Source organism: Thunnus thynnus, chromosome 9 (assembly GCF_963924715.1).
Source record: "Thunnus thynnus chromosome 9, fThuThy2.1, whole genome shotgun sequence".
NCBI lineage: Eukaryota > Metazoa > Chordata > Actinopteri > Scombriformes > Scombridae > Thunnus > Thunnus thynnus.
In genome coordinates this window covers 2,927,241-2,943,072 of record NC_089525.1, presented here as the reverse complement: position 1 = coordinate 2,943,072, position 15,832 = coordinate 2,927,241, and the positions used below count along the sequence as shown (strand labels likewise).

The 15,832-nt window shown below is 41.2% G+C and overlaps 2 protein-coding genes across 3 annotated transcripts; one reads left to right on the top strand and one right to left on the bottom strand.

Annotated features, from left to right (window-relative positions):
- Positions 1-101: 101 nt before the first annotated feature.
- hars (histidyl-tRNA synthetase) lies at positions 102-9,856 on the bottom strand. 2 transcript variants are annotated; one of them, XM_067598526.1, is made up of 14 exons: positions 9,676-9,831; positions 7,106-7,470; positions 6,845-6,934; positions 6,045-6,164; positions 5,840-5,935; positions 4,973-5,098; positions 4,755-4,862; positions 4,562-4,660; positions 4,263-4,356; positions 3,433-3,560; positions 3,013-3,285; positions 2,807-2,923; positions 1,593-1,739; positions 102-722 (listed from the first exon to the last, which is right to left on the bottom strand). In XM_067598526.1, exons 2-14 carry the CDS (start codon positions 7,214-7,216, stop codon positions 663-665), a joined length of 1,569 nt encoding a protein of 522 aa, XP_067454627.1. In that variant the 5' UTR covers positions 7,217-7,470; positions 9,676-9,831; the 3' UTR covers positions 102-662. The 2 variants fall into 2 exon arrangements, with proteins under 2 accessions (XP_067454627.1, XP_067454628.1); XM_067598527.1 differs by lacking the exon at positions 7,106-7,470 and having other exon boundaries at positions 9,676-9,856.
- A 1,720-nt stretch (positions 9,857-11,576) lies between these two features.
- LOC137188938 (induced myeloid leukemia cell differentiation protein Mcl-1 homolog) lies at positions 11,577-13,655 on the top strand. Its single transcript, XM_067598529.1, has 3 exons — positions 11,577-12,247; positions 12,759-13,009; positions 13,112-13,655. The coding sequence occupies exons 1-3, from the start codon at positions 11,731-11,733 to the stop codon at positions 13,202-13,204; spliced, it is 861 nt and encodes a 286-aa protein (XP_067454630.1). The 5' UTR covers positions 11,577-11,730; the 3' UTR covers positions 13,205-13,655.
- Positions 13,656-15,832: the final 2,177 nt, after the last annotated feature.

Sequence of the window (15,832 nt, the reverse complement as noted above, 5' to 3'; positions counted from 1 at the left end):
GCAGGGCTTGATACACTTCTACATTTGTGTGTAATTTGGTCGACCCTGACACCCCTTAAACTATAACTAAGCACGCACAACTCAGTAATCATGATTCAGTATGGAGTAAGATGATGTGTTTATTTTTGATACAGGTAGAAATGAGATGTGTTTTGTCAAGAACTGAGGTTTCAACTTAAAAGTTGAACGTCAGAAAATCATTTGAAGGGTTCAGGTAGATAGTAGATGTGTGCACCAGAGTTTCTCATCCTTGGTCCTGAACAGATAAAGCATTTCTGTAGGAATGCTGCTCTGCTATTTATTTTTCTAATTCATGTGATTTACAAGTGAACTGATGTCCAGCAGCTTTATGCAGTAATAGAATGACTTCCTACAATGGAGTAGTGTGATGAACATATATGATCTGTTTCTCAGGGCACATCTTTATACGGCGTTGACACTGAAAGCAAATACATGTCTGTCAGACATCATTCAAAACACCTGACATTTCATGTAAACTTTCTCAACAAATGAGACTGGATGTGTGTTTTCACGTCTGCATTCATGTCCAACATGCTCTGTTGAGGATTAGACAAGGAACTCTGTACAAGGCTCTGCAAAGCGTCTGTGTTTGAACCAATCAGGTGATGCGGTTGGGGTTGTAGCTGGACAGAAGGGAATGGCTAGGCCTCAGAGGTCCTTCTCCTGATCTCACCTATAAGATCAGCTCTTGATATATCAACCTGTGGAGACAGAGCAGAGGAACAGACACAGTGAGGTCAGTCCTGCAACCAAGTTCTAACCACTGTTAACTCAAACACATAAACACTCACACTGTAACCCCAATTTATTTAGGTCAACAATTTTCTGGATAAATCTTACATGTTAAAGGATCAGTGTGTAGGATTTAGTGGCATCTAGTGATGAGGTTGCAGCTAAACTTTACATGCATTTATTCACAGATTGGGGACAGTGGATTTGGCCCTGATCACTTCCATTGGAAACACATTAGGAACATAGAAAGGACATGAAAAAATGTGTGAACTTGTCCTTTAACAATAAGCATACCCCTTTAGTTAAGCAGTGATCCACACACTGTCCATGTTCATACCTACAGTATTCACAGTATACAGAGATGACTACTGTTTATTCATAAATATTGCTATTGATACTGGGTATTAGGTGTAACTGTCATTCTTTATGTATGATTTTATTTTTTTGTTTTGACATTATGTTAACATTTGTGTGAAAAGTGCTACACTGCTCAGCTGGTACAAAAGCAGACATATTGTGATTTCACACATTGTTATAAAAATATTAATTATAGCCACTTCAAAGCCTGGTGTGCATGTGTGTCATCATGCACTTTACACTGTAGAATACAGACACAAATAATACAAAGAGGCACATACTCAAACATCACTCTACAGGGTGATGTTCAGCCTGACAAACCTTAAACAAAACCTGCTTTTACTGTCACAAAGAGCTGCCCAACTCTATCAGTCAGCTGACAACTTCAGTGCTTCATGACAGTGTGAGTGTTTGTGCGTGCATGTATGTGTGGCAGCGGAGCTGCAGGGTGTGACTTTGTGTGTATTCTGTGTCAGTCGCACCTCCTCTCTGGTGGCCACGACACGCAGTTTGACCACTCCATCTTTCAGCTCCTGTTCTCCCAGTATGGCCACCAGGGGGATCCCCGACTCCTCACAGTGCTGCAGCTGACTCAGCAGTTTGGGGTTCTTCTTATACATCACCTCTGCCTGGTCACACACACACACACACACACAAACACAAATACACACACACACACACACACACACACACACACACACACGCACACACACACACACACACAAAAATGAAAGAGTGGTGAGTATAAGATGATTATTGTTGTACTGATGGAATAACAGCTGTGGAAATGGATATTATACTAAATATACAATGGACCTCATTCACATATGTGTGTAGAAATGTTCTTACTTTGCACATGCAAAATTACCATCAGATTCATGACACATGCAGATTTTGTTCTTACCACCATGCATATGTTAGTGAATCAGACTGATTCTAAATTGACAGGCGTGTGCCTGCTATTGGTAATTAGCATACTACCACGCCCCCGTTTATCTATATAAGGAAAGTTCTGTTGGAGCGGTGCAGCAGTGGAGAGAGCTGTCACTCACTGCAAAGAGGACCATGATGGTAAAAATGTACAAGTTTACTACTGATGAAATGCAAACAGTAGTTTCAGAAGTAGAAGCCAGAAAAGACAGATTTGGCTGGTAAACATGTCATTGGCGCCACCATTTGGAGCCTGTTCTAAATTTGTTTGGAGAGTAAGAACAAATTCAGGTAAGAACATATTGATGAATCATGATTTGTGCTTAAAATGATCGTACACACAGTTTAAGCACAGATTTGTGTGTACACACTGTTTGTGAATGAGGTCCAATGTGAGCTGTTGTAACTCCACTCCCTTCAATGCTTTTTCATACTGCCTTCATCTGTTCATGCTGGCCACCCCTGACTATTATATGAAACTCTGCCATTCTTTGAATACTGGCTACAGTATATGTATCCAAACCTGCCATCAACCTGCAATGGACTGCAGATAATGCAGAAAAGTAGCCTGTATGGCTAAATGTGGCACATTTACATGATGGACCCAAGTGCTCATGTTAATTAATGTGCATTGTCCCTTCTTAAATAAAATACACATAAACTTCTGATAGGAAGTGGTTCCTGAGACTAAATCTTTCTGAATGTTAGTCTGTGATATGAAAATGTTTGTGAACACCTGCTGTACAGAACAAACAAACAAACACACCTTGATTCCAGCATTCCAGAGCTCAGTGACCAGTTTGAGTCTCTCCTCCAGCAGGTTCTTCTGTGCAGACGCCACCATGATCTGCACCTCTGTGGTCCGAACCTTCTCCGCTGAAGCCTGAACAACACGTGACTGTTAGAGTGTGCACAACACACACCTGCTGACTGCTTTGACTCGAGGAGCACCAACAATAGCCCAAACATTACCTCTGCCTTCTGCTCCATGATGGAGAAGATCCTCTCGATGCCGATGCTGACACCCACACACGGCACTTTCCTGCCCTTGGGGTCAAACATGCCGACCAGGCCGTCGTAGCGCCCCCCACCGGCCACGCTACCCACACTGACACTCTCCTCTGCAGGAGCCCCGTTCTGGGCCTCAGCGGGAACCGGGGCCACGCCTGCCTGAGTCAGCACTGCCTCATATATGATTCCTGTGTAATAGTCCAGACCCCGAGCCAGACTGAGGTCAAACACCACCTGCAGATGACAGAGAGCCATGAAGCAGAGCTATGGTGATGGCAACAGTGAAGTAAAGAGTTGCTGGTAACATGGTGAAGAGAAGAAGACAAAAACTACTGTTATTTTACAACGTATGATGTGTAGCTGAATAACAGCACGTCCCACCTTGTCTGTGACCTGGAAGAGCTGCAGGTAGCTGAAGAGAAGCTTTATGTCTGACAGGCCGGCACAGGCCTGCTTACTCTGAGACATTTTCTGGTCCTGAAGGAGGCGCTCTGCTAGGTCCATCCCACCTAGAAAACAAACCATTTCCTATTTCCATATCCAGTAGTTACAGAGCAACATTATCATTCATTTAGAAAAGCTGGTGTAAGTCCAATATTCACTCTCTTTTAGCTCTTATTTGCTCTCTACCAACACTGAAAAACAGCTGCCTGCTGCTGCTGGAAACCAGGTTGATGTGTGCAGAGTTTGCAGGTTGTTCAACCAAACAATAAGTTAAAAGCACCATGGAGCTGTGTGTCCCTACATGTGAGCCTTTCACATTACAGGCAGTGTTTTGAGCCTATGTAGGCCTGCGATGTTGATTAGTAGAGCTTTAATATTTAGAAAGGTATTGATTTTTCATTTTTCACCACAGGAACTGAAGCTGAGTTTATACTTGGCACAAAGGGTTACAGAGTAGGTTTTGATTTATAGTTTAATAATAACTCTAGCGTGTGCACTGCCCTCACAGAGCTCTGCCTTTTTCCTTCCATCAACATAACGTTATTAACGAATCATTTTTTTGGCAATTGAGAATTCTCTTCAAATCTCTGATAACTTTCCAGAGTCTGACAGTGTTATACACTTATCCATCATCAGCAACACTCCCCCACCAACATTAGACCCTTGCATATTTTGAACACAGGGCAGCTTTCAGTTAGAGCCCTCACTCACGCAGCTGTGACATAATCATTTACCCCACAATGTACAACATTCGCTCTGAGTCTCACCCTGCATACTGACGTACTCCCCAATCTGGTCTGCAGCCTCCTCTGACAAGCCCTTCTCATTCACCATCTCCTTCTTCACATCCTCCCAAGACATCTAGCGGAGGACCAGAGGAGGAGAAGATGGGTCCAAGCCAGACGTTTATGAGAAGGTGAAAGGGAACAGAGGAAAAAGGAGAAGAAGAGGTCTTTAACCATTGTCTATGAGGGTTCAGGTCTAAGTTTAGGTGGATTCTCCACAGCTGAAAAACTAAAGATGCTCTTCTTTAAATCAGGTGTTCTAAATAAGTACATCTCCACACCTTGTCCAGTTTATCCACTGTTGAGCAGATGGTGCGGAACTTGTCATCGGGAACGCCACACACAGCAAACATCCCGTCGAGGATGCGTCTGTCGTTGACCTGGGAATAAAGGACGTGGTTACAGACATGATACCTGCCGATCAAAGTCTGTACAAGTTTCATCTCTGAATGTAACTGAACGTATGAGACAAACCTTGATCCGGAAGTCTCCGAGGTTCAGCTCACTGAGGATTTCGTAGACGATCTTCAGGCACTCGGCATCCGGAATCATGCCGTCATACTGCCCTGCTATGTCAAAATCCTGAAACACATACACATTCATTATTTTGATTTTTAAGTGAATTAAACAGATTCCAGAGATCTAACAAATCAGCTGGCAGGAGGAAACAGGTGTATTTGAGGATGACTCACGCATTGGTAAAACTCTCGGTAGCGTCCGCGGGTCATGGCTGGGTTGTCACGGCGGTAGACCTTAGCGATGTGGTAGCGCTTGATGTTGGTTATCTTGTTCATAGCCAGGTAGCGAGCGAAGGGCACCTGAAAGAAGGCAAGTCAAGGACAACACACCAATCTCTGCTTTCATAGAGAGATTTATCAGGGATTAATGTAGTTTATATCAGGAGCTTTCTCATTTTAAATTACAAACTATTATTGAATAACATTTATGCTTTTCCGGTTTCACGAAGCTGGCTCACGTAACTCTACGTGGATCAGATCAAAACCTGCCAACAGCCCGACTACTGACCAATCAGATCCCTGGAAACATCAAGTCATCATTCCTACAGGATCCAGACAGGGACAAAAGTCCTGACTTTGCTGTTCCAGACTTCCATATGTCACTGAGTTTAAAACAGCTTCTAACAGAGAGATAGTTAACAACACCAAATACATAATGACTGATTATAGCTGTGTTTTAATTGAGCAAACTTGCTTTCACTCCTACAGGGATTCCATCACTGCAGCTCAGAACTGCATGATAAAAACTAAACCCTCTGTTGTATTTTAATAGTAAAAGAATCCACACACTGTTAATTAGCTCCCATGATTACAAATGCAACATTTCAATCAGATAGACCTCATCAGTCATTAACTACATTTCCTCTCCTCTCTGCTTTGGCAGCAGAAACAGTCTGACATTACTTTGAACTTTTGGATCATGAAGTGTTCATGATCTGACATCAAAGCAAAAATACTCAAGGCATATGTAATAATTCCCACACTTAGTTATAGCCTTATAGTCAGGCAGACAGCGGTGTGTCTGTGGGGTATGAAGGATACAGTGAGGTCATATCTAAGGGACAGCAGCTCTCCTCCTTGGTCTTTGAGGTCGTAGATGAGCTTGGAGTCTTCTCCATACTTCCCTGTCAATGTTTCCTGTACACCGACAGGAAGATAAACATTAATGTTTGTATGTGAGATGACTTCAGTGCATCAACACTATGTATATGTGTATGAGCATGTTACAAATGGTGTGAAATGAAACCTTTAGTTCAAAAACAGGTGTGTCGATGGTTTCGGCTCCGTGGCGTTTGAAGCAGCTGATGATGGTTTTGAAGACTTTCTCTCTGATGGCCATCTGCTTGGGGTTGTAGTCCCTCGTTCCCTGAGACAAAAAGACGTTTGTTGATGTGTTTCCAGACTGTCAGCTGAATTTTACTTTTCAAACGTTTCAGAGAGACTGTCAATCAGCAGGGTTGTTGAGCATAAACTGATTAACTGTCAGAAATGTGAGTCTTAAGAATTTATTGTAGTGCCTAAAATAAAAAATAAAAAATACCTGAATACTGAGAACAAGTGTTAACGCTTAACTGAGATGGAAAAGTTGGTGTATGGATAAAAAGAAAATGTGACAAAGTGCAGTGGAAACAGACGTGAAGCAAACAGAAATATCTTTTAATTACATCATCTCATTGTGTTCTCTTCTTCTGCACCAGTTAAACGACACCTGACTAGAAAATCAGTGCAGCCAACTGTTTCTCTTGATGACCCCATTTCCTAATATTCATATAACAATATTGGATGGAAATATTGCATTTTATTTTGCATTTTATTTTGCTGATTTTCTGTAAATTTGGTTAAATTGTGCATTAGATTTGGATGGAAACTTGGCTACTATTTTTGTCATTTTCATAACAACAACAGTGTGAAGATGAAGTTTTTTCCTGATGTGCATTAGAATCCAGATACAGATGGCATGTTAATAGCAGGTGGAGACTGTTCCTGTTCACACAGTGCTCTGTATGTACAGTAAATGTATGTGTGTGTTGCAGCATGTGGTCTTACCTTTGCAGTCTTGAGGACAAACTGATGTTTGCCATCATCTCCTCCTAACCGAGCCTTCAGCTGCAGCAGTTTGGCTACTTCTTCATCAATCTGCAATACACACACACACACCAGAAGATAAGATCTTTGTGAACACTTATTGTAAAAGTTTTCTAACAGAACTGAATTTATCAACATCAGTGAGAAACTTGATGACTAGATGACATTTTATTACATGAAATTTTGACAGACACACATGTGCACACAGCACCAGAGGCCCACCTGAGCCACAGTGATCCCGGCGAAAGAATGCAGAGATCGGACATGTGTTGCAATCCGGAAGCCCACCAGACCAGAGCAAGCACGAACACAAAACACGCCCAGCATGTTCATCCCACAGCGGAGGGGACACAAACGAAAAAGTCCAAAAGTTCAGGAGTGCATCATGTTTACAGCATTATCCAGTGGTATTGTCCAGGATCAGCCACAGCAGCCAATCACAAGGGTGAGTAGAGAGAACCAGGGAGTGAGTTGAGCAGCGATGTCCAGGACAGTGAGGTAGATGATGGTGATGAAGGGTGAGGCAGGTCGAGGTCAGCCGGGATCAGCCAGGAAGAACAGGAGAAAAGTGGTAAGCAACCCTAGCACTAGGGGGAGGGCGGGGCATGACGCATCATCATCATCATCATCATCATCATCACAGCGTGGAGGATAGAACATGAGATGTATCAAGTCAATCAAAGCAGCCAGCCTATCGCAGCCCCCCCTCACCCCCCCATTGACATACACACATACACACACAGTCAGACAGGGTCCTGCTCTGACCCTAGTGTCAGCTCTCTGTGTCCAGTGTATTTAGTGTATCTGGGGCATCTAACATTTTAAAAGCTCTTGCAGCCTTAATCGGCAAAAATTTTGATGATCAATTAATCGTTATGAGTCATTTTTTTAAGAAACAATGTGAATATTTTCTGGTTTCTTTAGTCCTCTATGACAGTAAACTGATATCTTTGGGTTGTGGACGTTTTACGATGCATCTTAAGCCCTGTGAAAAAGTGATCGACATGTTTCACAATTTCCTGTTTACAACCCCCAAACCATTATGGGAACTTTAGTTCCAAAATTGAGAGCATGACTATCCCCCAAATAGCAGTAAAGCAAGCAACAAAGAATAACAACAAGGGTGACAAAATCCATTAATATAACGTTTTTTCATGTTGCTCTATCAATATATTTAAGAGTTTGGCATCATGCCTGGTCAGGTAGGTGGTTTTGTAGAAAATAAATGTATATCTCTTAAATTAGCGTATCAATATAATGTCTTTATGGTATGAGTGCAGAAATTCAGGTATCTGCTGTTAAAGGCAAAACTGGCACCTGTAGTTATCTACATAAGACCACACACAGGCAGTGTTGTGATGCTTGGAATAGGACGGGAGGTTAGGATCAAGCACTTTTATTCTCAGCTGTATCAACTATTAACTACAATTGTATACTTTCTACTATTTTCTCAAAGTGTTACTATCATAAATATTGTAGTGATTGATTTGAATAGCACACTGCTCAGCTGTAATGTAAACATGTGATCACTGGTGATGTTGTAGAGGCAAAAGGTCTCAATGACACTCAAACAGCAGACAAGTCAGATCACACAAGACAGAGGCAAATACAAGAGGACAGAGAGGAAAGCTAACAGAGAATAAGACACAGTATTAAGGCTGCTAACTGTGGGCTATACTCAGCTAAGGTAAGATCACCGAGAAACAGATGGCATAATAACCCCTAATGCATTAAGATGAAACTTTTGTTATTAAACATTTATCTTACACCAAACTCCATTCAAAATCCTAACAATACTTCTATTCTGTGTTTTCTGCTGTATTTCAGGAATGCAGAGATAAACACTGGCGCAAAGCACTAGTCTTAAGTAATGTTGTGTGTGCTTACTAATAACAAAGACACGTGCGGCATTAAGGTCTAATAACAGCAGGATAGCACCTGAAGAAACCTGGCTGCATATTTAAATGGTCAGTGGCAAATGTCAGCGTCAATAAAGCAAGCTATTGCGTCAGCTGTCCGACCATATTTTGGACAGAAACGAAAGAAGTCCACGTTTAAACAGCGTGTCGTGTCAGAATTGTGTTAAAACGCCGCTTTGTAAATTAAAGTTGCTATATGTGGCTTTTGGGTCGGTTGACTGCTTTTCTGTCAGTTCCGCAACACTGTTAGCACTAGCGAGCTAACCCGGTTAGCATGGGTTAGCCACTGAAATGTGACGTGAAAGCACGCTGACAGCTAACTGTTAGTGGCACCAGCGCGCGTAGCTAACATTAGCTGTTAATGTCGTGAACCTAGCTACTCCAAACACCGCTCATATCTGGTGTAACTTAATGTTAACTCACGTATCACTAAACATATATGCACTGTGAAATATAACGCGTTATGTCTGCTAAATTCTTGGAGTCATACAGTCTATTCGGCATATATATAATAGAGCAAGAGGGTCTTCTTGTAAGAATAACAGCTGACTGATTTTATAAAGGGCATTTCGCTATAACAGTGCATATAAAGTATCTCGACAACAGAAGTGATTCATAATAAATCAGACAGTAACTGTTAGGTTAGTTAGTCAGTTGTATGCGGCATGATGTACTACAGACCGCAGTAAACTGACAGAAATGAACCGGGTTTGGTTTGGCTGGGTTTTATATTTATCCATGCAATGTGAATGGAGTTCTCTCCGGGGGCTGGCTAGTCTGTTGGGTTAAATAGCAGATGTTAACATGCTGTTCACCGCATGCTACATTCTGGCCTTCACATCACCTCTACAGATCACTGCTAACTGTACTGACCTGCTCTTTGCTCGCCTTCTCGGACTTTAACTTCCGAACGACTTCACCTTGGGTTTTAATCGCTTCTTGTATCTGTGCCTTGTCTTCCATGGCTGCTCATTAACGTGTTTCTACCGCTACTCACACCTCCGGCGACCCGCGGCTGTCAGACTTTGGCAGCGTAAAGCGGAGGCGGAAACTAATCGAACTTCTGCTCCATATTTCCAAAGTAAAAGCATTCCCGAGGAAGTGTAGCAGTATTTTCAAAGTAAAAGCCTTCCGGAGGAAATGCAGGATTAGCAGAGCAAATGGTCCAGGGTCCAGGTATCATCGTATAATTCGTAATTCATTTGTAATTCAAACCCCCCAAACGGTAAATCTGTTATTTGTTTCAAAACAAAAAAACAAAAGACCGTTTTTGGTGTCAGAATCAAATAACGAAAAACCAACTAAACCCGGCCTGTTTTTGGTTTTTGCCGATTCGTTTTATCGTTATTCCTTTTTGGATTGAATATCGAACAGGTCTGCGGACATAAAGCCAATTAGTTTTTGCGTTTGAAACCAAAAACGAAGTCACATGGGTTTTCCTTTTTTCATTTTAAACCAAAAACGAAAAACGAAATCACATGATCTATTCCTTTTTTGTTTCCCAACGAAAATCCAGAAACCAAATTCAAAAGACCATGCAATTTTGGTTCAGAAATCAAGTATTTTTGTCAGTTTTGTACGATAGCGGAAGCGACTACATTAGCCTACCCATGATTCTCAGCGATCGTTGCTATGGTGAAGACGCCAGCGACAGCCACGCGTGTGTGTAAATGGCATGAAGACGGGGTTGTAAAACTGAACTTTACATTTCACATCCCTCATTTAAGCCCTACGCTTTCACTTTCGTAATTTTCATCAAACTGTATGTACAGTATACTAACACGTTACACAGTCTTAATTTCATAAAGGACATTTATATTATGATATTTAAACCAACCATACGTCAACACAGTTTAGACCTCAGTATATGAAACATGGAATTAAAATTTTAGCTTCTAAAGTATTTTATTTAGACAGCCCTGATGGAGCTCAGGATTTATCCAGTGCACGGCTGCTTTACTCTAAACAATTTCAATGTCTGAACCTGGACTGTGTGTGTGACCTTTTGGATGTGTAGAAGAACACAGAACATTAACTAACATTAGATCTAGATAATTAATGAAGTCAGGCTGCTGTGCCTCGTACGTAAATGCACACAGCGTCTCTATCAATGGGGAGACGCACTTAGGCTACTGTTTCTGCTGCGGTCGGATCTCTGCAAACTCGAACATTTTTGGGGAGGGAGTGTTTAATAAATTCAGAGATGAGTAGTAGAATTTTTAGTGAACACCGAATTGGTTTTGTTTTGTTTTGTTTTGTTCTGTTTTTTGAGGCTATTGTAAACTAGACCCGTTCTACATATTGGTACGGTGGGTGGCGATATGTACATATAAGTTGGTATTGCAATCCGCCAATAAAGGCAAAGAGGAAGAAATAGTTTGTCAACACATATCATGGCTGTATAAATCATGGCACATGCTTAATAAACACTGCACTAAATAAACAAACATCCCTGAGGATTATGTGGCCTATGTCAAATAGAGGAATTAGTGGAGTAAGTATTTCCGAGAGCGAGAATTATTAGAGGGAAATCAGGAAGCTTGGAGTGGAAGAACTGAGTCTGAAAAGTGTATTTGCCATTGGGTTAGGGAGTCTATTCCACTTCTTGAAAGAAACTGGTCTGATCAAAATAATTTAATGTTCAAGCGATATAGTTTTTTGTTGTTGTTTTGTTTGTTTGTTTTGTTTATGGGAGTATATCACTCTGGTTCACCCTAAAATACAGTGGGTGGCGGTGATGCGCCTTTACGCTGGTTGCCACCTACAATAAAAAAGAAAGAAGAAGAAGGAGGAGGTGACATTCTTGTCACGGTAGAAGTGTACGTCAGGGGCAAGGGAAGCATCTTGTGTTACACAGGCTATAAGCAAACGTCTTATCTCATTCATGACGGTTGACAATTAGACGCAATATCCAAGCTAAATTTCAAAATGAATATACTGAGGAACGTGAAACCCGTCGGAGTTACGAGTTTTCTCATTCTTCCTCAAAATGGAGTCGTGGACTTCGGCTCAGGAGGTTCATCCCCGCAGACGGACAGGCCCCCAAATATTGACAAAGCCAACGGGAATCAAAGCTCAAATAATACTTCAGAACAGCGTCCGAGTGCACTCACGGTGAGCTCAAAAATTGGGTATGCACAAAAAATTATTCGGAAGGATGACAGCGACAACGAAGACGGCTTTTTGCCCAGCACCCCGGAGCAGGACTGCGACTACGACAGCGATGATTCTATGTTGGCCCCCCCAGACATGAAGTCCGAACTCGACGTCTCCGGATCCCAAACTGTGTACGAAGCGTTGGAGAAAGACACCGTGCAACTGATGAAACGTTTTCTGGGACAATTTACGGGACTTTTGAATCCTCGTTGGAAAGAAAGAAACGATCTACTGACAATGAAAAGAGTTGTGGACGACGTATTGGAGAAAAACAGATATGCATACAATGGTAGGTATCGATTCGTATGTGTGGATTTTATAATTAAGACAGCTAACGTAAGCTACTCAAAGCGTTTTAACTGCCTCAAATACAAGCTGTGTTTAACTGCATAAATTCCTCACCACAGACACCACGTTTGAAACTGGTGTTTTGGCCTGTAGGAACCATTTTACAGTCACAGAGACGAACAAGGAAACCTTCGCTAGATTTAACTAAGTAGGCAGTAAGTAATCCACTTAGTAAATAATAGTAATAATTTAATTTGCATTGCACTTTTCATTCGCAGTGATTTTCAAGATGCTGCGGCGTTAAAAACATTCAACACACAACATAGAGAAAATAAGAGTTAAGATTGAAAAACTTTCCTGAATAGAAAGGCTTGTTTTTTAAAATGCTGTTCTCGGTTCAGCGGAAGTAAGTTAAATATTTGATAGTCTCACAGAAATGTTATCTTAAATGCACGATCGAAATAGGTTTCTAATATCTGGACTTTTTGTTGTTGTTGTTTTTTTTTTCTAAGGAATGATCAACAAACTGTCATTGGATGACAAAGGGGATGAAGTGAGGTTCGTCAGTACAGTAGCCAACATCCTCTTTAGAGACGGGACTGCCAACTGGGGCCGAATCGCCCGCCTGGTCGCCTTCGGGGCTGTGGTATGTCAGTACTTGAAGGAGAAGGGCAGAGAGAACTGCGTGGAGCTGGTGGGAGAGGAGATCTCGACGTACCTGCTGACTGACCAAAAGGACTGGCTGGTCAAGAACAACTCCTGGGTGAGTTCTGACTAATGGCTGAATGACAGGATGTAGTGAAAAGAGAAATGTACTCTTAGATTTTAATCTAATGTTTTTTGTTTTTAATCCTTTTGCTTCCAGGACGGCTTTGTGGAGTTCTTTGGAGCAGCAGACAGAGAGTCCACAGTGAGGAACACACCCATGGACTCTTTTGATTTGCTGGTGTGGGGGTGACACTGGCCCAGTTTATCATTTGGACAATAAAAGACTAATTTTTACCTGAAAACTCTTCAGGTGAATAAACTGAATGCTCAAAGACGTACTTTTACATAAACTAGGTCCGTGCTGGATTATTCCTCCTCTAAAAACTTTCCCCCTCGCATTGGGTTTGGACAAAAGAAGATGGAAATGAAAACTTAACTGACATCTAACTGCTGATAAGATGATCTTCCCAGTAGTAGTAGCACTTTTGCTGCTGATGTTATTGGACAGACTCCACTTTGACCACCAACCTTCCTACAATTACATTTTCTTCAGATTACAAAGGAATTTATTTTTCTAATCTTTGTATGGACTCTCAAATCGGGAGAGGAGAAGAGGGGTGGATTTGCATAAGTGTAGCTCTACTTCCTCATTTGTATAAATGATATATACAATATATATATAATAAAAAATATATAATTCACATGGATTGATCTTTTGATGCCGTCTTTCTCTTGGGATAACGTTGAAAAAGCAAAAGGTAGTGGTTACACGTATGCCTATACTGGTTTTACTGTGCTGAAATGAATCACCTTGCCCCACACTAATTTCACCTCCTCTGCACGACAACCTTTTGATGTTTATTCACACCACAACCCAAGACAGAGCCACATCTGCCGTTTCCTCGAAATTTTGAGGCGGCTGTGGCAGCGCCTCCATCACAATGAGCGCTCAGCTGCAGCCACAGTTTTTGGGAGTTACAGTAGTGGTAGTTTTAATTTTCAGGGTTTTGTAAACACAAATTATGCTTAAAGTTTTTAAATGTGGAGTTCTTTATCTCGTGACATAACATATGAAAGGATAGATTTATTGGACTTGAAAACTTCTGAGGGTTTATTCTGAGGGACTTCTAAGAGTTTATTCCCTAGTGAATAGTTTTAGCTTTGACAGATGCAAACATTTAGTTGTGCCACTTGATTAAAATTAAAAATACTCACAAGCTGTTTTGAATAGTATCCCAATATGTTTCCCACATAGACCCTCAATTATTAGTTAACAATACAAACTGCTGTATTCTCTTTTCGTGTCTCTGCTTTTACCAAGCTTTGTTCTGCTCAAATTACAGTCTTTGAGAGAGTCAACCATCTGCTCTCCAGGTTTGTGTGTATCTGACACATTGAAATAATGGCTGTATAATTATTAAGTTTATAAATGCTCCTTTTGAATTTAAAGATCGCCGTGTAGACTACATAAAAATCACTCAGTCAGTGCACTTGGTTATCATCCTAAAAAATGTTTCATTACACTTAGATCTCGCTGCTGGCTCTGGAAAAACGTGTACGTCTGGTCTGAGGGCTTGAGGTGCGCACATTCTCACCGTACATTCTGTTTTTTATAAATACCAGTTTGTGTGTGTGGAAATTGCGTATGCATGATTGCTGTGCGTACACATCATTTATACATCTGGCCCCAGGATGTCAGAATTCAGAGTCACTCTTACCGGTGCAGCCAAACAATTTTTCACATTCACACACAAATTTTCACTCACATATGAAAATGAAATGCACTGCAGGCTGTAGGCACTCTAGACAAAAGTCCAAAGAAGAATACAGTAAAGAAAGGATCTGATTTTGATCAGCTTTTTATCAGTTACCAATCCATTAAAACATCCCCAAATCAACCCCAGTACCAATCCTACTGCATGTGTGGTGTTCTGTACTTTCCTCCTCTTGTCATCTTTATATATATATGTTGGTACTACATACCAACAAGCCAATCACTAACAAAGAACCACACACAAACCCAAAACCCCAAAAACCCAAAGTGAGTGCACCTGAAATGCTATTAACAATCCTTTGTTGCACACAGAAATTTTGTGCCAGGCAGCAGGAAACCTGATAACCACAGGTGTCAGCCCAGCTCCCAAGATTGTCATCACTGGCTCAAAGTGGGACACTGCATGTCTGCAGGATACGCTCACTCCAACACTTGGCAAAGCAGGGAGAGATGGATAAGGATTCAATGGTTCCCCTTTGCTGTGAGTTTAACTGTAATTGCAGATTTAAAAATAGGCGTGACAATTGCACATTTCCAGTCATCAGGAAAGGAGCTGTGTTTAAAAGACAAGTTAATTAAATGAGCAATAGGGGGAGTTAAAATATCTTTGTGTGATTTGATAAACATGGTGTCAAATTGGAAAGCATCTCTACTGCCGGAGCTTTGTAAGGAGCTGATGATTTTGTTTACTTGTAACTCATTAGTCTCTACCAGCTTGAAAACCTGATCTGTAGCATCTATAGGACCGATATCCAGTTTCCTTTTCGAAATTTTTTTTCCTAACTCATATACAGACTGTAGAAAAAAATATTAAAGAAAGAAGCAACAGTAAGATCTTCAATTAAATTTCCCTGTACTTTGAGTTTAAAACCATATACACCTGAAATTACATTTTATCATGAGAATTTGAGCCTAGTTAGTTAATTATTTCCATGCTATTATGTGTGTGAGGAGCCAACAGGAAGCAATCTGGACTTAAGTGCACATGATTTATGGGCACAATCATATGGAAGCTCAAGGAAGTCTGAAAAACCTTTTTGGCAAATATGCACCTAATTGGCAATCCTTATTGGAAATGATGGGGTGCCAACCTGGAACACAGTA